Source organism: Poeciliopsis prolifica, unplaced genomic scaffold (genome assembly GCF_027474105.1).
Source record: "Poeciliopsis prolifica strain line A6 unplaced genomic scaffold, Auburn_PproV2 SCAFFOLD038, whole genome shotgun sequence".
Lineage (NCBI taxonomy): Eukaryota > Metazoa > Chordata > Actinopteri > Cyprinodontiformes > Poeciliidae > Poeciliopsis > Poeciliopsis prolifica.
Genome location: NW_026562413.1, coordinates 4,835,318 through 4,857,403, shown reverse-complemented (window position 1 = coordinate 4,857,403; position 22,086 = coordinate 4,835,318). Strand labels below are relative to the sequence as shown.

The 22,086-nt window shown below is 40.1% G+C and overlaps 2 protein-coding genes and 1 non-coding gene across 4 annotated transcripts; 1 reads left to right on the top strand and 2 right to left on the bottom strand.

Moving 5' to 3' along the window:
• Positions 1–213: 213 nt before the first annotated feature.
• atp6v1c1b (ATPase H+ transporting V1 subunit C1b) lies at positions 214–6,600 on the bottom strand. 2 transcript variants are annotated; one of them, XM_055054114.1, is made up of 13 exons: positions 6,437–6,600; positions 5,433–5,593; positions 5,287–5,354; positions 5,098–5,183; positions 4,213–4,307; positions 4,015–4,106; positions 3,750–3,848; positions 3,411–3,479; positions 2,716–2,808; positions 1,758–1,851; positions 1,481–1,578; positions 1,156–1,279; positions 214–960 (listed from the first exon to the last, which is right to left on the bottom strand). In XM_055054114.1, the coding sequence occupies exons 2-13, from the start codon at positions 5,562–5,564 to the stop codon at positions 862–864; spliced, it is 1,149 nt and encodes a 382-aa protein (XP_054910089.1). In that variant the 5' UTR covers positions 5,565–5,593; positions 6,437–6,600; the 3' UTR covers positions 214–861. The 2 variants fall into 2 exon arrangements, with proteins under 2 accessions (XP_054910089.1, XP_054910088.1); XM_055054113.1 differs by having other exon boundaries at positions 5,433–5,613; positions 6,441–6,600.
• Positions 5,959–6,030, bottom strand: trnag-ucc (transfer RNA glycine (anticodon UCC)). Its single transcript has one exon. It is a non-coding gene; the product is annotated as a tRNA-Gly (tRNA).
• A 3,299-nt stretch (positions 6,601–9,899) lies between the features above and the next one.
• On the top strand, positions 9,900–16,446 carry azin1b (antizyme inhibitor 1b). Its single transcript, XM_055053914.1, has 11 exons — positions 9,900–10,091; positions 11,475–11,618; positions 11,747–11,945; positions 12,032–12,205; positions 12,429–12,601; positions 12,730–12,943; positions 13,031–13,105; positions 13,382–13,547; positions 13,693–13,802; positions 14,668–14,885; positions 14,986–16,446. The coding sequence occupies exons 3-11, from the start codon at positions 11,844–11,846 to the stop codon at positions 15,059–15,061; spliced, it is 1,308 nt and encodes a 435-aa protein (XP_054909889.1). The 5' UTR covers positions 9,900–10,091; positions 11,475–11,618; positions 11,747–11,843; the 3' UTR covers positions 15,062–16,446.
• The last annotated feature ends 5,640 nt before the right edge of the window (positions 16,447–22,086 follow it).

The following is a 22,086-nucleotide window of genomic DNA, read 5'->3' as shown; positions in this document are numbered from 1 at the left end:
CAATTTACAACGGCTTATTATTTACAAAATTGTATTTACTGACAAGAACTACTCTAGACCAAGCGTTTATTTTCCTATTTTTATTCCAGAAACTGAAATTCAGTTAATCCCAGTAAATTTTGCAATGTTATTTGACTATTTAATCCTCTGTGATGGTTTTATTTACAACGCAGCAGGTTTGTTTGCGTAACAGAGGACAATAAAAACTGTATATATTACATACTGAATTTATTTTCACATTAATTTTTGAGCGTGTGGTTTATTTTCCTTCACACTAACAACACAGCATTAGCACACAAACCAGTGTTGATATTCTTCAAAGGAAATCATGAAGCATCAATGCCCTTTTGTAAACTGATCAATTTAGTGCATCGCAGATCACATCAAGAGAAGGAATGCAGTGTTTTAATTGTACATATAAACAGATACCTATTTTTGATAAATAAACACAACACATTTGAAAAAAGCAAAGAAAAAAGAAACACGGTTGCTTATTCTGAGGGATAAATTTTCACTGTGTTCAGCCATACTCTCAGATCTTCCACATGTTTATTTCTCCACTAAAAATGCACTTTTTCAAGGTAAATAGGGAATGTCACCAGTGCTCCTGAGAGTCAATGGATATACAACGAGGAGCAAAGAGCAAACAACATAAAACTGTAGAGTTGAGCACTTTTGTATTCTTACAAGGAAGTCATACTTGATGTTTTCACTTGGAAATGTACAAGAAAATATTTGAATGAAAACCAAAAATGGGAAACAAAAGGTGGAAATCGGGTGACAGAACAAAATAAATTACAGCTTGTAAAGTAAGCATGTCACATCAAAACATTACAGCATATTAAGGTAATAGCCAGATTTTCAGACTTTGAAATCCAGAAGATTGCAGTCGATCTTGTAGTAAACGTACGGGTAGTACTCCTGTTGGCTCAGATTCAGACCTGGGATGTCCATGGAAGCCTGGAGGTCAAAACCAAAGTTCAGCTCACAAGTCAAATTACACTTTTATCCAATATTTGCTTTTTTAAAGTACTTTTAGGCAATGTATTAACACCTAAAGTATCAATTAGTTGATGGGTGCATTAGAAAATGATGGGCTCTATCTAAGTAATCACAATCATTTCATCATAGTCCGTAGCCATGGCTGAAACTCACGTCAATGACGGCAGCACTGCTGTCCAGGTGTTTGTACAGGTCATACAGCACCTCTCTAAGTTTCTTCATGTTCTTCTTGTTGGGCTGAAGCAGTATGGCCTGGAAGTTAACTGGCAACCCGTATCTACAAAAACAAGCATAGATGTAGGTCACCACGTTAACGCCAAGTCATTCTTTAACATTTGAGTACTAATATAAAAAATGAAATTACAGCAGATATTTAGGCCTTTTCACGTTTGAGCTGCATATGGCGTATTTTCAATCCAGATCCTATTAATCTTACTATTTGACGTTATGTTCGATGCATCATGTTAACACCTCTCACCTCAGTACTGACTCAACAAACACACGCAGCGCCTTTATGTGAATCCACGCGATGAAGGCCTCACTGAAATTCACCTTCAGCCATCGCACCAAAGGACCCTAGATGGAAAATAAGTTAAAAAAATTAATTAAAAAAAACATAGTTTAACATTGAGAAAAGACCTTTTATCAGAACATTATGTCAGAAACAACTTAGAGTTACTTCCATACATTCTGTCATTACCCCCATTAACATGCTGTACTTTGCCAGGTTGGATGTGAATGAAAAGCAGACTTACAAACTGTTTCTTCTTGTCTGTGGACAGGCGGGTCATCTCCTCTTTGTCTGCCTTCATCTCCTCCTCGTTGTACTGGAAGTCGCGCACTGTAAACCTGAGTCAAGATACACAGTAGAAAGCTGGTTAGGAAAATAAACAAATGTGCAGGAGTCTGCCCTTAGCCACTAAAATAACAGAAAAAGAAAATAAAGGGAAAGTTTACAATTAGAAAAATAAAGGATGTTAATAATAATAATCAAACATATTTCAGTCATCAATATAAAATGTGACTGTTTAGAATGAACAAATTTAGGGTAGATATATGAACACGTTTCACTACATAAACAATTAAGCTCATGCAAGACGCTGCCAATCAATATGAGTTGATGAACAGCAGTTAGAATATCGTTTCACAAAAGCTCTGAAAATCTTTATAAAGAAGTAACAGATGTAGACAGCTTTGTTGACACGTGTACACATGCAACAGACAAATACAGTTTTGTCTTTTTGTATGGTTTTGTGGCAAAAGTGGCTTTTACTCAGCCCAATTCACAGACAATAAATGTGCAAGGAGAGGAGAGGAAAGACGTGGAGCACTATTTTTTTTTTTTTTTTTTTTTTTTACAACTGCAACAAAATGCGCTGTTATTGACAATAACTGAGTTATCATGTCTGACATCCCGAGGTGGTCTAGTTTGGACAAATGTCCAAATCTGCTGAAGACGGTGAATAAGATAACAGGACCCGCAAAGACTCAGATTCTATTCTTCCATCCACTGAGTCATTGTCTACACCTGATAAAACCCTGGATTTTCTCTCTGCCAGGCAACAATTCTACCAACCTCAAATAAACATCTAATAAAATCAAGGATTGGATATTTCTATGTTTGTTACGGGACATTTAAAATACTGCAAGATAAGCAGGTGCCAACAAATGGTGTCCAGATCTGTGTTTATCAGATGAATCAGGAGAAGTTACTTGTTTTCTCTGGCTTTGTGTCTGAAGTCATCCACAGCCTTCCTGAAGAGCGTCACACTGAAAAGGCCGCTATCGTTGTCCTCAAACAGCTGCCTGACAGAAAGAGCAGAGAATACGTTCCAGTGAGAAAATGCAGAGCATGTTTGGTATTTTACAGCAAGTAATCAAGTGAATAATTGCATTAACATTATATTAAACTGCAATGCATGTTATTCTTAGCATGTGGTAAAAATGTCTTATAATGACTGCTTGTGAACTTAATTTACACACAATACTGATAAGTCTTGGCCAGGATTCTCTTCCATTAGAGATTTTTAATTTTGATGGGATTTTTCCAATGAAATAGAGGTTAATTTAAAGAACATAAAAAATAAATGTCCTGTAATCTGTTACCAACCAATACAAAAAGTGACTTGAACTTATTGAATATTGCCAAAGGTTGAGAAAATGTCTGGAATCTTTCATTTGCTACACTAAAATATGAGCAAACATGTTCAGTAGAAAAAAACGTAACAGTGACAAATATTCATTTTCTTTTATAATCATCTATAATGCATTTTTGCTTTTTTGTCATTTCTTTTTATATATTTGAATGCTTTTATTTAGCTAGATACAGTTCATAATGTTCAGATTGTTTGAAGAAACAAAATTACTTGTTGTAAATGTTTATTTTATGTAAAATCAAAGGGACGTACTTAGTGGAACGAGGTACAACCATTTCTGCCAGCGTCTCATACGTCTTCTGCCAGTCAATGTAGTTCGTCCTGTGGGGAAGAAATAAATAAATAAATAAAATAACATAATGTTGTTGTCTTAAAATAAATAAATAAACATAAAATAAAAAAAACAGCACTTAAAATACAAACACTTCAATGCAACATGCACGCGTCAAAAATAATAGTTTATGGGAATAAAGTTATTAACGATGATACAAAAACAACAACACATCTTCATATTTCACAAAGTTGTAGCTACAGAAATTCAGCCTATTGCTCTCATATTGATCACACAGATAATTCTGCAAATTATCCTACTTGGGGACGACCACCAGCATGGTAACCAGGTACTCTGAGTCCAGGACAAAGTCATCTTTCTTCACTATGTCAGCCAGACTCCTGGTCAACAAACTCCCTCTGGAAGAACACACAAAGTCACTTCACACTGCGAGCAGAAAGGCTTTTGTTACGGTATGTTCTCCAGCTAAAGATCAGAACCATCTGAGCATTTATGCTTGTTTTCTATCAATCTGTGCAGCTAAGAAGAAAATAATAACGGAAATCCAACTTCAACATTACTCACGCATTCTTCCTCTCCAGATTCTGCAGGTTTCCCTTCAGATTGTTGTAGGCTGAAGCTCTGGCCTTCAGGTCGTTGTCTATCTGAGTCACTTGCTGGAAGTCAATTATACTCTAATTTAGTGCACCAAACTTTTTCTTTGAGGCATAATTCACAAAAAAAAACTTCAGTAAAAGGTAACTTAAAGGGGAAAAGGTTTACCTTGGAGACAATCTCAGAAATGTTTTTCAGTGATTGTTTGATTGGATATTTAGCCATGTCCCACTGAAATCTGGTGATGTAGGTGACCAAGTCGACTGCAACCCACAAAAAAGTCGTCAGCTTTCAAATTTTTCACTTTCACTGTTTTTACTTACATATGTTTAAATATATGAAGGAAAACCAATGCTTTATTACTGTTTAACCACACTGCCCTGCAAAAGACTTCAGATCATTTCCATCTATTCCCATTTTGTCGCAGATAAATGAGCCACGATTTTCAAACAAAATTTCACAACTAAAAATCTGTGAGTTACTTTATTAAACCTTCTTCAGCTTGCTTACTGCGCCCCCAACATGGTTTGCAGCCAGCTGCAAATGTGGTGCCATGCTTTTCATTTTCAGATGATGGACTGAATAGTCAGCAGTGAGATGTTCAAACTGTGAAATATTGCGTCTCCCTGACTGGCCTGATGTGTTTGTTGGTCTTCATGAGGCTCTTTGTTCACTAATCTTCTCTACCTTTGAGGCCTGACACAGAAGACCTGAGAGATAAACTTTATTTGCTAATTAGGTGACTTGGTGCAAATATTTGCCTTGAATTTTAAGAGTGAAAGAGGCTGAATACAGCATTTTTAGATTTTTATCTATTAAAATGCATGTGTCCTCTCACTTTTAGCTTCATAAAGCTAAAGGCTTCATAAAGTCTTAGCTTAAGGCTAAAGCTTAATAGTCTATCATTTTATATGATAGACCATCTATCACAGTAAAATGGATGTTTGTGTAAAATGGACAGTAAAATGGATGTAAAATGGATGTTAAAATGGATGATGTGGCCAAAATGTGAAAAGATCACAAGGCTATGAATACTTTTGCAGGTATGTTTACCTCCGTTAGCTAGTAGGTTCTCCTGGACTTTGTCTCTGCTGTCCTCCAGAACATCGGCCATGTACTGAGCAACTTTCTTCACCACACTGAACATGATGATAAAACAATCACAAAAAAGAGTTGGAAATTAATGTAGTCTGAACTGAACGACACAACAAAACCATACGAGCTCATAGTGGCGTGGTTTACCTTTCCACAAAAGTGTCTAGCTTTGCAAGCTCATCCGACAGGCCCACTAACACATCAAGAGTCCCAACCTGTTTGATGTAAACACTAAAATTCAACAAAGAAAAACAACAACATAGATCATTTATAGGGTGAGCGTACTGCGTCACCTTAAGGTCTGGGATGTTGAATTTGTGGTTGGTGGACAGGTTACTGGTCCGCGTAGTGGCCACCATGAGCTTGTCCCATGTCTGCTGGCAGGTCTTCTCCCCCGGAGCGGAGATCAACCAGAATTCTGTCATGGCTGCTTTCAGGAAGTTTGTTCACCCAGCTACGTGTGGAGAGAAGTCACTGATGGTAGTAAACAGAGAAGAAGAATTGTTAGTTTAGAAGTAGAGATCACTGATTAGGTTCACAAGTGTAAGTCGATTATTTGGTCTTCTGTACAGAAAATAATACAAAGTCTCGTCTTTAATTTTCTATGTCAAACCACTGTGTGTTTACTGTACTAAATCCAAGCCACTACTTGCTCTTGACTTGTTCATCAATGGAGTGAAAACACTTCTCAGAAACAAGAGTGTGTGAGTCTAACATTGAACTAACCAGGGACAGCCCACACAGCGGGAATATCCAACATTATAATGTTTTTAATTTCTATGACCTTATTGGCAATTCTCATAAAAAAGGAAAAAGCCTTGCGTTGGCCGGGAATCGAACCCGGGTCAACTGCTTGGAAGGCAGCTATGCTAACCACTATACCACCAACGCTCACGGATACTGACCGTGACATCTGTCCCGAACAGAACTCAGCTGACCGATATTTCGTTTCCCTGTTTCTACTGTACACTTCCTATTTGTCTTCATGGCTACAGTCAGAACCACATACTGCGTAAAAAGACAGGTCTGGTGATTTATGGTCATATGATCAGCCTAAGCAGAGAAGCGTTGCTAAACAGTGATCATCTGCTTAATTAAAGGGGGTGAACATCACATGATCCACGGATCGCTCGTCGTTAAGTTGCGGATAACTTTAAGTGCAAAAAAATAAAATCTATGAAAAGCAGCTGAATAAATCTGCTTCATGTAATGATTCCTCCTGCCGCTGCTGACACGGGCTTGTTTGTCGCTGCAGCCTCACGCCGTCACGACACTAATACATAGAGGATTTCTGCACTTACCGATGAGCCTGACGGTCTCAACGCGATGGTCACGGGATTTAACTCAATGAAACAGACACAGCTTTCCATATATGAAGAGGAAAATATAAGGTTTAACATTCACAGGTCCTTCAACTGGGCATCTCACTCACGGTCAGCTGATCAAGGAAGAAGTTCTGCGTTTGCGCAACCGCTCCCTCTCACTGCTGCCCTCCCGTGGTGGTAAAAAATAAAGCTTCTTTTGGATGATAATGTGCCGTTCAGCTTTTCTGAAACATTGCCTCCTTGCGGCGAGATAAAGGTACTGTACTATGTACCTTTTTGCCACTAGGAGGCAGTAGATATCTTGAAATCAGTGGCTTGGAGCAAAGCTATTTTGTAGAAATTCTTAAATAGTTGCATTTTCACATTTATTATCCAACTCTGTGTTTAAATCTTTACACTGGGGCTCTCGCATTTCTTGTGATACATTTTAAATTGGCTTGAGTTTTATTTTGTGAATACTTTGTTATCATAATGGAAAGAAAATACAGTGTGTGTTTTCTAAGGAGAATGTAGATATAAATAATAAACTGATTGTTGTGTTGTTTTTTTCTTTAAAAACACTAAAATGGAATAACTGAGTTTTTTTTTCCATTTGACATTTGACTCATTTATGACTTTTGCAATGTTGCATTAAATTTGACACCAGACATTTCGCTCTTTAGAATAAATTCTCTAAAGCACACATCTCATATCTCAAGCATTGAAAAGAAAATGTCTTTGGATTTTTTTCAAGCATGGATGTTTGGAGGATATGAAACTGATTATTGATCATTTTGGTTTCTATCTGTAACTTCTGGCTCAAAATTAAATTTCCTTTTTCAGAACAGTGACTGCATTTTAATGAGACTCAGTGGAACCGGAGCACAAAATTGGATTTTCTCCCCCATCCTCGTGAATATGAAAGTACATTCTTTACTTTTTCTTTAAAAGTTACGAAAACAAACTTTTGTCTGGAATAAGAATATGCAAAATATTAAGTGCTGGAGAATTAAACAAATTTCCTGAAAATCGTTTAACTCATTATTCTTGTCAGACTGCACAGAATGCCTGAAAGCATTCGGATTAAGTTTAAAGAAGTAGATAACCTTTTGAAAAAATTCCATGTAGGACTTTCCTCCTCACAATCTTTAGTGCCTATATAAGTCAGAGTGTTTTTTGAGTTCATTGGAGTGCTATAAAAAAAGAAAAGGGTGTTTGGGCCACCCCACACAGTTCCTCCAAAGCACAAAAACACAAGTCATCTGACTGTGACAGATGCAGGCCAAACGTTTCTGCTTGTCTTAACGGTGTGTGGTCTACAGAACTTTATATAACACATCTCGCTGCATTAGAAAATTCCTACATCAATCTGGATTATCTAAAAAAAAGTTCGGCTAAATGATCGCCAACAAAAAAGCAAGACTGGGTGACAAAGAAAATATAAAGAGTTAATAGTTAAAAATTTGACATATTTTAATCCCTCACATTCCATGATACACAAGCACGCAGACTTTAAACTGAAATGAGGTTTTAAAAAGTAATCACCTGGATTTGCCTGATCCTATTGCAGTAAGTGGACTTTTGACTCACTGACTTTCAAAACTTTCCCACGAGCAACTCTCAAACCTCATAAAAAAATCACATAGAAATAAGTCCCTAGCTATATTTTGGTGGCTGCAGTGCATCATCATTATTATTATTATTATTATTATTATTATTATTATTATTATTATTATTATTATTATTATTATTATTATTATTATTATTATTATTATTATTATTATTATTATGTAAAAAGTTGTTTGCTCATTTATACACAAAAACAAGCTCTAGCTTAACTGGAAAAATGCCTTAAGCTATTCAAAGGCAGTCTGAGCAGGTTTGATCTGTCAACCTCATTTTCATACATTATATGTTGCTTAACCTTCTTGCATTGTCACAACTGCCACATTCTTTCCTGTCTTAAAAAGTCTTCATAATCCTTAAACTTTTTTATGTTTTGTCATGTTACAATCAGCATAACTTATTGGGCTTTAATTGAAGACTGAACGCTGCAAGTCAATGCCTCATTCGAATGTGCTTGGCTTTCTTAGACATAAAATATCTTTAACTATTTTGAATAATAAACTGAACTTTACTGGGATGTTTGATAACTAGAATAAACTGAAATTTATGCATAATTGAAATGATTTAGTTTTGTAATGTGTTTTGAGATGATATTGTGAAAAGGCGCTTTAAAAATGAACTGAATTCATTTTTGCTACAAATTCGATTTCAGTATTTTATCATGAGTCCTTATCATCTTTAAAGGTACCGTTTTCTAAAACAGTATTTAACTGCTACCTTTGCATGTTCAGGCTATAAGTGAAAAGTATTTTTCAATCCTCTTGCCTGGTTAAATTAAAATAAAAAACAAAAACCACAGCTTAAGCTCAATCGGATTGAATGGGGATCTACGGTAGACTATCTTTTTTAAGCTTAGCCGAAGATTCTGTTTGATTCGGATCTGAACTTTGACTACACCAATCTAATACATGACTGTAATTCATCTTCACGACACAACTTGCATTTTTACAAAAAAATGTAAAGAAATATGTTAGATATTGTGGTAGAAGTGTAATAAGTTCAACTGTTTTTTCAAGTCTTTGTTAATGGGATACTTCATTTGACTAATACCCAGAATATGTGTTCTTACACATCTATTATTCTATTCTCATTTAACAAATAAACATACCAAACATTTCTTTGTAGTGGGATGTTTTGCTATCTTGTATACATTTATGCACGTTATTGTTTTAGAAATTGAGAAACAAAATGAATAAAGGACATCAAGGATATCAGCTGTGATATCCTTTTGTGGTGTAAATAACTTCAAAAGCGGATAACACTTTAAGCTCTGATGTGAATTATCTACTATATTAAAGATTTGTCTTGTCATGCTTTTCCAGCGTTTAAAAAACATTGACTTGTCTTGACTTTAATGTTTTTTAAACGCTGGAAAAGCATGACAAGACAAATCTTTAATATAGTAGATGATTCACATCAGAGCTTAAAGTGTTATCCACTTTTGAAGTTATTCACCCCACAAAAGGATATCACAGCTGATATCCTTGATCTCCTTTATTAATTTTGTTTACAGTTACATTTAAATGTTGTATGTTTTCCATAAACGTAGGCGTTCTTCAACACTTGGTTTATTGAGGCTAAGCTGTGCCGCCATAGCAACCTATCATTGTCTTATTAAAAACATTAAAAGAGTAGTATGGGCTGGTTTATTGTGCGGCCATATATGGAAAGTTTATGGTTATGTAACCTAAATGAACAAACCCGGGACACTGCGGACCTTACAATATTCGGAAATACATATTTGGTATGCGCTCAAAAATGCAGCGCGTTCATTGGTGAAACTGAAACGACTAGCCCCGCCCACTGGTCGTTGATCACCTTTTCTACTTCCCCTGCTCTCTTCCAGTAGTTCTCCACCCACCAACCGACGGAGAGGACGCAGCGAGTCAACGCGGGTTTCCGACCTAAACATATGGCAAAAATAGCCTTCTTTCTTTCTTTCAACGTTGGGCCCACTACTCTTTAAAAATTCCGCCGAAAAAGAGAAGACGATTTTCCAAAACCTTTCGGCCGTTATCTCACGTAAGTACAGCGAAGCGTTGTTCCCCGGCTGTTGCTCCAAGGAGGATTCATTAAGCGGACGTTAACATGGCGGGCTGCTCTTTCTGCTGTCTTGCTACACATGATAGACCCGTTCACTGAGCTCTGGGATTTCGACATGTCTTCCGTTTTAATTCGAACATGTAAATATTGCTTCAGCGAGTCAGGTTTAGTGTGTTTTTGTGTACCGGATTTGTGTTGAGGTTTGTTGTAGGATTATTATGAAAATGCGGCGTTAACACAGCCATCTCCGACCGAAGGGCAGCCGAGAGCTACTCTAACGTTAGCGGCTTTTCTGCCTTGACTCTTTACCCAGCGTGTTTATGTTTTTCCCCGTCCGTAGTGCCAAAATAATCAGGTTTATTTGTGGCATTTGTAACGGTACTGGTTTTCCTGGTTTATTTTATCATCTTTGGTGACGCATTGAATTAATATTCAATTTGTCAAGTTGTCAGTCAGTGTTTTCACTTACAACGCATGCGCGGGATTTGGGGAGACGCATTAAATGCCTGACAAACCGGCCATGTTATCGTTTGTGGAAGTAAGATAAATACTAGCGTTTTTTAATTAAATAAACATAACCAAGCTTTTTAAGTGGTTGTGGAATAAGTACAATCTCACATTATATTGTTATGACTAGATTTTAGTGGCTTTAAAGATGAGTTTCACCAACACATTACACCAAAGACGCCTAGATCTTATTTAAGCCGCATGACTGTTTCCTTCTCTGTGGTTTGGAAACTTTTTAAGTTAAGTCTCAACTTAAGGGAGGAATGGGTCACGTTTACCGTAGATTTTAGGCAAAGAGATCGAATAAAAGTAAAAAATTATATATATTTTAAATTTTCTGTATTTCCTTTCTGTTTAATTGTTTGAGTCATGTTTTTAGGTCTGAAGTTAGGACAGTCGCATAGTTTTGAAAGATGAAAATTTGGGCTGATTTATGTTTTCATTCAGACTGAAACCTATGAGAAATCGTGACCTAAATCCACAAAAAAAAAAAAAAAAACGTTCAAAAAATATACATTTCAATTTAAGCTACAGAAATTGAAATGAAATTGTGATGCAGTGGTCATCACAATATCGCAAGCTCGGTGAATTGCTTGGGCACTTTATTTTTATTGTGTATAGATGAATTTACATGCATTTTACACTCTACATATCATGTTTTTTTTTTATTTACGCCAGTAGGAGTTCATATTACTGAAATGGCAAATACGAAGCTGTTTTTGTGGGCTCAGTGCAGCCTGCAGTATAAAGTTTGAAAATATCAGATTGTAATATTGCCAGCTCCATGTAGATGCCCTTTTTATTGCCTCTTGCGCATACATTCTTGTCTTACATTGTGTTATTTTTTTTCCCCAGGGCTCCCCTGTCTCTGTACAGGTGTATGAGCGCTACCCAGAGGGCCTAGGGGCGGCCCTTTACCGGGAGCACTTTGACTTCAACGCTGAGCCACCTTGGGATCCTAGCTGATAGCGGGACAGGTCCATCTCCTGACTTGTCCATGTTAGTGTTTCTTTTATCTGCATGAAAATAAAACAAGTCTAACGGAATGTTACACTATAAAAAACACAAAACAAATGAAGAATTTGTAAGTCGCGTCATATTGATTCTGTTTGTGTCCATCTTTGCAGTTTGTTGCATACCGGCAGGACCCCATTGGCTCAGTCGTGACCCCCGGACTCGTTTACTACTTCTTTATGATCATCGGCTTATTGGAACACGGTTAAGATGAAAGGATTCCCTGACAAACCAAGTTACGTCATTGAACTCCTGGATGGAGGAGTTACTCTGGAAGACGTTATTGATGGACACATCTGTGAACAGGATCAGGTTAGCCTTGGTTAGAATAAGCTGAGGTTGTGTGAAAACAGAATTTTTGTAAGAGCTGCGCCGTTGAACTGCTACTGTGTTGACAGGTGGAGAAAAGTGCGTTTGTGGTGGGCAACCTCGGTGCCCTGATGCGCCAGCATACATGCTGGCAGAGCATGATGCCACAGGTGCAGCCTTACTATCCGGTCAAGTGCAACAGCAGCCCTGCAGTCATCGAGGTGCTGGCGTCCTTGGGCCTGGGCTTTGTTTGCGCTAACAAGGTGAGGATATCTTTTTAATCAACACAGCGATTCATCCTCTTATGAAAGCATTTTATGTTTTGGGGCAGTTGCATCACAAGCACTCTATTGATTACTTGTCAGCTGATAAGTGTTACCCATTAAACTTACATAATACTCTAGTTATTTTTTGTATGATTTTCATGGGGGATTTTCTTCTGGAATCTGTGAATTTCTTCTAACTTGTGTGTTTTCCTCTCTCCAGGCTGAGGTGAGCCTGGTTCTGGAGCACGGCGTTCCCCCAGAAAACATCATCCTGTCGAGCGCTTTTAAGCAGCTGGCACACATCAAGTATGCCACCAAGAACAGTGTACACCATCTCGTCTGTGAGAATGAGGCGGAGCTCTCCAAGATTGCTCGCCTGCACCCAGAGGCAAAGTAAATGAGAAAATACTCGTCATCAACAGTTGTATTAGAAATATTTTTCTTTCATCTTGCGACACACTTCAAAGCGTAAACTTCTAGATGCATGTGATTTAATTGGAGGATTCTATTCTTTCGTTCAGGCTGCTGTTGCAGTTAACCACCGAGGCGCACGCAGCAGAGACCAGCATGCCCTTTGGTTTCTCACTGAAGAGCTGCAGACATCTGCTGGAGATGGCCAAGGAGCTGGGGGTCCAAGTGGTGGGAGCGGCCTTCCACATCCCCAGCTCCTGTCAGGACCCGCAGCAGGCCTACACCCGTGCTCTGTCAGACGCTCGCTGTGTATTTGACATGGGGGTAAGCACCAGCTTTAAAAAAAAAATTTCAACATTTGGACGTAAATGGAGTTTTATTGGGATTGACCAACTTGTTTTCCCTCGTCAGCTGGATCTGGGCTTTAACATGCAGATCCTGGATATCGGTGGTGGATTTACTGGCTCTGAATTTCAGCTCAAACAGGTCAGTTTTAATAGTCATGATGAGATTTCAAAAGTCTAAATTTTGTTAATCTATATTTTGTTTTGCATTGAATTTTATTTTTGAAATTAAAGCAGCTCAAAATCTGTACACTTTACTCTGGACATGCAGGTTATTTCTTTTAGTTGCCACTTTCCAGTAGCAATTTGGAAGATAGAAATTTACACTAAATAAGAAGCAGGCAATTGAGTCAAACAGTTGTGTTTTTAGTTTGAACTCTCCTTTAAAATCTGCTTGAATCATTTTTTTCCCCTCTAGGTTGAGTCTGCAGTGCGACCTCTCCTGGACGCCTACTTCCCCCAGCGATCAGGTGCGCAGGTTCTGGCGCAGCCCGGCTGCTTCTATGTGGCCTCTGCTTTCACCCTGGCTGTCAGTGTTATTGGCAAGGAGGTGGTGACTCGCCGCTGGGACAACAAGTCGCAAGGTGAGACTTTTGAAATGTTCTTCCCTCCTTTTCTTGTTTGAGCGCACTTGATTGGAGCAAAAGGTGTTGAGATGAATGTCGACTCTTAAATTCATAGCTCAGAAATGTTGCTGTCTTTCTAACATGTTTAAATGTATTACAACAGGTGAGAAGAATGAGGATACAGAGTTTCTGTACTACATGAACGAAGGTGTTTATGGCTCATTCAGCCACAAGCTACTGGGGAACATCATCACCACTCCATCAGTGCACAAGGTTAGTAAGGCCACCAACACACTGACAGCAGATCTGGTTAAATACAAAAAGATGTTTTAGCTTTATAAAAATTTGGCATGAAGCACATGATTGTGTTTTGATATATGATATCCAAATGAAACATTCCATATAGCAACATTTTTGATCCATAGGGTGATGCAGCCTCACTTGATTGCTGTTTTCCAGTGATTGTCCAAAGATGGCAATAAATGTTGCAGAAAGACATTAAAATATTCCACGTTTCTGAATGTGTCACACAAGCATGAGTCTTGCGTGTTTGTTTAATAAATGTTGTGACAAGAAGTAGACTTTGTAATGCTGAGCTTGTGTCAGACATACAATATGGTGGTCATTTTTCAAATATGTTAAAAGTCCTTGCAGCCAAATTTGTCTTCCTCGTTATCAAAGGAAAAACCTTTCAGCCAAATGACCTTAGTTGTTTTGAAACCGTAACTTTTTGAAAACATTGCCAACCCCTGAAACTGGCAGTCGGCTCATGCAGACTTGGTGTGATAATCATCCCATATTTGATGCATCTCTTCACCAGAAAGTCATTTTGAATTGGTGCATCATAAGTCTTTGTTCACCTCTACGCAATGTTTACTTTGGTCCTCAATTGACTTGAGGAACCGCTAATCAGATATAGCTTGTTGGAAGTTGGCTGATAACCATTCAAGAAAATGACTACATGATTCATGACTTGATATTTGCTGCTTTGTCGTCGATTGTGACCTTTGACAATGACTTAAAGGAACAATCTCAGAAATCAAAGAATTGTGTGTGTGCTTCCACAGTTGAGATCGTCTCTAAATTTTCTTCTAAACAACCTTTTTATTTATTTATTTTTTTGTCTTTATTTCTGCAGCACGCATTGTGTGTTGATGAAGCGGTGTATCCCAGCAGTCTGTGGGGCCCGTCACTGGACCAGCTGGACCAGGTGGTGGAGCGCTGCCTTCTGCCAGAGCTCTTGGTGGGAGACTGGCTCCTCTTCTCCAACATGGGGACCTGCAGTCTGGAGGAGTTCAGCTGTGTCTCCACCTGCAGCCAGCTGCCTGTCTACTACACCATCTCTACCCCAGACTGGTAAGACTGGAGACCAGTGGCAATTTAAAAAAAAAAAAGTGTGCTACATTTAAAGAAGCAAAGAAAATGAGTTAAAAGCCATACTTGTTGTTCTCCACAGGTATGAAATGCAGGAGGCAGGCGTGGTGCTGGACAGTGCCATGAAGAACTTCTCTGTGCTCCAGTACAGCATGTAGCAGCACTCTGCCCCTGTCCCATTTCGCATTGCACAGATGTTCCTTCCTCTGCTTTCACCATGTGAGAAGAGAGGTCGGCGTGGTATTTCGGACAAGGGGCTAAATGTGCTCAACATTCCAGCCACCTTGGGGGAAAAACATGTGTCCTATCAATAATTTCCTTCCAGAGTTTGACTTGTTTGTTGTTTTTTTTTTTTTTTTTTTTTTTTTCCCTTTGCTTGTAGAAATGGGAAACAGTTGTGCGATACCTCGATTTAATCCTAAATTCACCTGGTTGATAACCGGAGTCCTGCTCCTCTGAAGGACTGAATATGTCGGCTAAGAGCGTTAGTCTAAGCTCAAATGATATTATGCAACAAAATGGACGACTCGTTGGAGATGGGAGCCCAACAGGTTTGGGAAGGTTTATTTTTGAATCAGTCAGTTTACAAATTGTATAATTTAATCAGTTAAGTCAAATGGTCTATTAATAATCTGACAGTCTTGTAAACTCCAGCACATTGTATCTGTACATGATTTTTTTTTTCCTTCTTGGATTCAGTACTTTGTGTTGAATCTCTTTGTCGGACTCCTTACTTTGTATAGAAACGATAATTATCTAACCTTTCGCTCGACTGCAGCTCATCTCAGTGTTTTATTTATTGGAATCAAATATTACCGTTGACATATTTCAAACTCCATCTTGAATGTGTTTAGTCCAGGTAATATGCTGTGGCCCGTCTATCAGTGTTTTCCTGATGACATATTTATGTGGTGTTTATTTATTTACTTTTTTAAACGCTACAAGATTAGATGTGCTGTGACCTCAGTGGTTTCCCTTCATTCAAAGGGAGCAGCATAATTTTTCTCATTGCACATCCTTTTGCTAATGCAGAGAAACCACGCAGTAACACGTCTCCTTGTCTATAACAGAGAAGGGGGTCAGTCTGGTTAAAGATGCACAAATGTATTTGGATTAAAAGAACCTGAAGCAACCAGCTTTCAGATCTACACATTGGTGTTGCTCTTGGTCCTTTACAAAGGACACCAAAAGCTAGCTATCTTCATCACGTATGATATTAAAAACTCATACCAAACATAGTCTTTAAATAAACGGCATTGATAGTTAAACACAGGCCTCTGATAAATAACCTGTTCGATCTTTCATTGTGCCTCTTGAAAGACATGAGGGGCACAACGCAGAGTCTCTTGTACAGCTTCATGTTTGATAACTTGATAACTTGACTCGGCAGAAATTTATAAGAATCCAGGCCTTGTGTTTTACAAGTGACTAATGTATTAATTGTCTAAGGCACTAATGGACCATAGCCTGTTTTGACTGTAAATTGTGCTTGTTAAAGTAATGAAAGTGATTAATTTAATACATTTTTGAGTGAAAACTCTTACCTGTGCAAGTGTTTTGCTTTTTGGAGGTCGATGAAATAAGAACAGTGGTTGACTTAATAGATTATGACGTAATAAAAGAACCTGAAGCCCTGCAGGCCTGTTTGCCTGTTAAGTTTAATGTTCATGATTCAACAAGAGTTCAGAGGCAAAAACAAAAAATAGGCCCATCTCGCGTTTGTCAAAATATACCTGGCTTTGTGGGGAAGGAAAAGTGGAGCGCTGTGGTTGGTGTGACTCTGGGCTGCTGCAGAACCTGGAGTACTGTTTTCATTGAGAAGAATATCCTGTTAACAGTTTGTGACCTTAAGCTCTAGCATGCAGGCCAAGGCTCTGATGACACACGCCGTGACATTTCTGAGTGGAAGAAAAAAGAACATGTGGTTGGTGGCCCAGTGAAAGACTGGACATTAAAATGATCGAGTTGCTTTGGCGTGAACCTTAAAGGGTTGAAAACCCGATTCACAAGGATTAGTGGGACAAAGATCACTCTGCCATTCATTAAAAATGCTTGGGGTAGTTTCACTGCTAAAGGTGGCACAACCAGTTGTTGGGTTTAAGGAGAAATTGCTTTTCTGGAGAGACCCAGGTTGGTTGGAATCTTATTTACTCTGATTTGTCTCATATTAAAACTTGTTTGATCTGAATCATTTAGGTGTGGCATAAAAGAGAGCAATCGGTTATCCAGATTTATGGCTGCTGTTCTCCCTCTCAGCAGCCAGGAATTACCTCATCAACAAATTGCCTTAGTAATCAAGGATCACTAAGGTTTATCAAATTACATAATCCAAATGTATACCAGGGATTCATAGAAGACCACACCTAGCAATTTATCAGAAAAAGAAAATAAAGGATGACCCACATTTTGTAGCAAATACTTTGTCCAGGTCTTATCAGTATTTCAACAGTACAAGTCTACAGACTTGTTTTGAAGCCTGTTGGATCAAAGTACAGCAAACATCAACTGTAAAAATACAAGGGTCAATCCAGGATTAAATTTTTCTGGAAGAACTCATTCCGAATTGAAAAATGTTTCTCATATCTTACCAGATTACATAAACATTTTTCAGATTGGTTCTATGCACATTTTAAAATTCATCAATCATGCAAAACTAATTCTGAAATTTTTCCTATGAATGGCTATCCTGTAACAGGCCATAGCATAACATTTTTGCATGTAAATATCCCATTTTATTGCACCTATGTAATATTCAAATGGTCAGAGAAACCCTATTTTTGGTTTTCATAAACTCTTTAGACATAAATACAAAAACAAATTAAAAAAATAACCTGATATTCTTAAGTTGTTAAATGTACTGGTACTATGTTGAACAAAAATATTTGATAAAAGTTTTTAAAAAAAAGTGGAATGTTGCTTTTTCTAAGAAACTACTAAACTGCTCTTTTTAGCCTTTTATTGGCAGCTGCTGAACTGACAGTTGTGCAGCAGACAGGCAATAAGACACTGAAATAGTCACCACACACAGACATAAGTAGGTCATGGACTACTGCTGTCACTCTGTCTCCTTCAACAAAAATACATCTACCTGGTTTGATGATCACTGTACTTGATCGACCAGTATTGAGTTTCCTCATAGAAACTCAATAATGTAACTGTTAAAGTAACTTCAGGACTTTGACAGGCTGATTACTTCCATGTCATGCTGCATGGGTGCAGTCATTTATGTAAACAGAAACCCTAGCAAGTTCTGAGCGCATAAACTGTACAGGACGTATATATACTTTTCAGAAGGCCAACGTCTATTGTTATTTATTTCTGTTTCACGACAGTGATTTTAAGTTTTCACCAGCTTATGCCATATCCATCAAACACCAATAAGCTCTGAATCAGACAGTTTCACTTTTTGAATTGCATAAAATAAACTCACTGCTTGAGGGTTTTCAAGAGCCGGACAGTGGAACAGTTATCTTTCAGCAGGAAGGTGCTGGGTTCAATTCCCAGCTCAGGATGCTCTGCAGTTGTGCAATACCAGTTTTTAGCTCTTTTTTAACTTTTTATGTTGCCTCTTCAACACAGAAGAGGCTGTGTGTGTTTTTTATTTATCCTATGGATAATTCCAAACTTCTCACTTATTCGAGAGAGGAACTGCTGGACTTTAGAACAATGGGACAAGCCGGCATAAGACACAACATTCCGGTGGAGTTGAGGAGGAGACCGAGGGGCTGCAAGGCTGGGGCTAAGCTAAAGGCTAAGCTAGCGGACAACAGGAGGCGCTACAAGCCATCGATTCCCACTGTAATCATGGGGAATGTGAACTCGCTGCCGAACAAGATGGATGAGCTGTCTGCACTGAACAACCAGCGGATCTACAGAGAGAGCAGCTTGTTCATCTTTACAGAGACATGGCTGAACCACCTCGTGCCGGACGCTAACGTGGACCTGCCAGGATTCACCGCTGTGAGGGCTGATAGGGACACGAAAGCGAGTGGTAAAAGAAAAGGTGGGGGACTCATCATGTATGTGAACAATAAATGGTGTAACCCAGGACATATCACTGTAAAGACTGTTTGGTGTTGTCGGGACCTCGAGCTACTAGTCGTTAGCTTGCGGCCATACTACCTGCCGAGGGAGTTCAGTCACGTGATCTCCATCTGCGTTTACATCCCACCGAGAGCGGACGCTACCACTGCCTGTGAAAAAATCCACTCTGTCACAGCAAGGCTACAGACAAAACATCCTGACGCTTTTATTATAATCTCTGGGGACTTCAACCATGTGACCTTGGACTCTACTTTGGCCACTTTCCACCAAGCTGTTGACTGCCCCACCAGGAATAACAGGACAATCGACCTCCTGTATGCCAATGTGAGGGATGCATACAGAGCAACACCCCTACCCCCACTAGGGAAGTCAGATCACAACATCGTTCACCTACAGCCACTGTACACCCCCCTGGTCCAAAAGCAGCCTACAACAGCTCGCTCCATCAGGAGGTGGTCCCCTGAGATGGAGAGTGCTCTGAGAGACTGTTATAACACCACGGACTGGGATGCACTGTTCAGCCCGCATGGCCAGGACATAGAGGGGCTGACACACTGCCTGACGGACTATCTCTTCTGCGCGCAGATGTGGTATCCCCTGCTAAGACTGTCCGCTGTTACCCTAATAACAAGCCTTGGGTAACGCGGGAAGTCAAAACTGTCCTCAACAAGAAGAAGGTTGCCTTCAGGAGAGGAGACAGGGAGGCCATGAAGGCAGCACAGCAGGAGGTGAAGCAGTATGTGAGGGAAGCAAAAGACAGCTACAGGAGAAAGGTGGAGCAGAAGCTGAGAGAGAACAACATGAGGGAGGTCTGGGAAGGTGTGAGGACCATCACTGGCCTCAACACAAAGACCAGAGTCGTTGAGGGAACAATGGAGAGGGCAAACCAACTGAACAACTTCTTCAACAGGTTCAACCAGTCTGTGCCCCCCCAACCCCCCTCTCACTGCAGCCACCTCTGCTCCTTACCACACACCTCCCCACAGACAAGAAAACACTGACAACCCCCCCACACACCTCAGCACAACCTCCACCCCACATCACCACAGACCAGGTCAGAGAACAGCTGAGGAAGCTCAAGCCCAGGAAAGCAGCAGGGCCGGACCAGGTGTGTCCAAGGCTGCTGAAGACCTGCGCTGCTGAACTGGGAGAGCCACTACAGCGGATCTTCAACCTCAGCCTGCAGCTAAGGGAAGTGCCCACCCTCTGGAAGACATCCTGCATCGTCCCAGTGCCCAAGAAGAACAGGCCCAGCGAGCTGAATGACTTTCGGCCCGTGGCACTCACTTCACACCTGATGAAGACGTTGGAGCGGCTCTTCCTCGGCCTCCTCAGACCTCAGGTGGAACATGCTCAGGACCTCCTGCAATTCGCCTACCAGGCAGATGTTGGTGTGGAAGATGCCATCCTCTACCTGCTGCACCGGGCCCACTCCCACCTGGATAAGGGCAGTGGCACAGTGAGGATCCTTTTCTTGGACTTCTCCAGTGCCTTTAATACAATCCAGCCCCTTCTGCTCCAGGACAAACTAAATAGCATGGGAGTGGACCAGCACCTGGTCACCTGGATCCATAGTTACCTCACCAACAGGCCGCAGTATGTCAGGCTAAAGGACACCGTGTCTGACACTGTGGTCAGCAGCACAGGAGCCCCTCAGGGCACAGTGCTGGCACCTCTTCTGTTCACCCTGTATTCCTCTGACTTCCACTACAACTCGAAGCTGTGTCACATACAGACGTAAGGTGATGACACAGCCATAGTCGGATGTATCAGGGACGACGGAGAGGAGGAATATTGCTGTCTGGTGAGGGACTTTGCTCTCTGGTGCCACACAAACCACCTGGAACTCAACACCTCTAAGACGAAGGAGCTGGTTATAGACTTTGGGAGGTCCAGACCAATGCCGAGACCAGTCGTGCTAGAGGGAACTGAGTTTGAGGCCGTGGACTCCTACAAATACCTCAGGCTGTGGCTGGACAGTAAACTGGATTGGTCAAAACACACCAGCCACCTGTACGGGAAGGTGCAGAGCAGGATGTACTTCCTGAGGAGACTGCGGTCCTTCAACATCTGCAGCAAACTGCTGTGGATGTTCTACCAGTCAGTGATCGCCAGTGTCCTCTTCTACACCGTGGTGTGCTGGGGAGGCAGCACATCCAAGAAGGACACGTCCAGACTGGACAAACTGATCAGGCGTGCCGGCTCTGTGGTCGGCATGAAGCTGGACTCTCTGGTGACGGTGGCAGAGGCGAGGACACTGAACAAACTGCTGGACATCATGGACGATAGCAGCCACCCTCTACACGACGTCATCAGCAGCCAGAGGCCTGTTCAGTGACAGACTGCTGCTTCCCAAGTGCCGGACCAATAGATTCAAGAACTCCTTTGTCCCCCACGCCTTCAGACTGTACAACTCCTCACTGGGGGGTCGGAGGTGACACAGGACAGAGGGAAGAAGGAGTAGTTTTTCTACAAATGTGAACTCCATATTTATCAGCCAAACCATACAGTGCAATACCATATCACTGGTCAATCTATCGACCAAATTGCTATAATTTCCTTTTGTGTTGTATTTATATTCTTTGTTTTGTATTTAATTTGTATTTTTTTGTATTTTGTGTATGCTTACTGTGTGCCACATTTTTGCCTGTGAGCTGCTGGTAACTATAATTTCCTGAGGGAGTCTTCCCAAGGGATCAATAAAGTCAAGTCTAAGTCTAAGTCTAAGTCTCTATGAAGTTTGAATGTTCTTGACAAACATGACTAAGTTCCCTATGTGCTCCTAAATATACATATTAGGCTAATTGGGCTTTCTAAAATTGCCCTGGGTGAGACTATGGCTGTGTGTCTACTCTGTGACCTAATGGCAAATTCTCCAGGGTGTGCACTACTACTTGTCCAATAAAAAGTGGAGATACAGATAACACACGCAAGTAAACAGATATATACAATTTATAAAGACACATATATTTATCGAATCCACAGGAGTTTCAACTAGTTTTTAGTTTCACTTGTAGGAATAAAATTACTGCTCTGACCTCCTATTAGGCTTCACAGGGGTTACTGATGCCTATCTCCTGCAGTCATTTGGTGAGTGACAGCTCTTTACAAGTTGCTAGTCCATAAAAGGGCAGCGAAG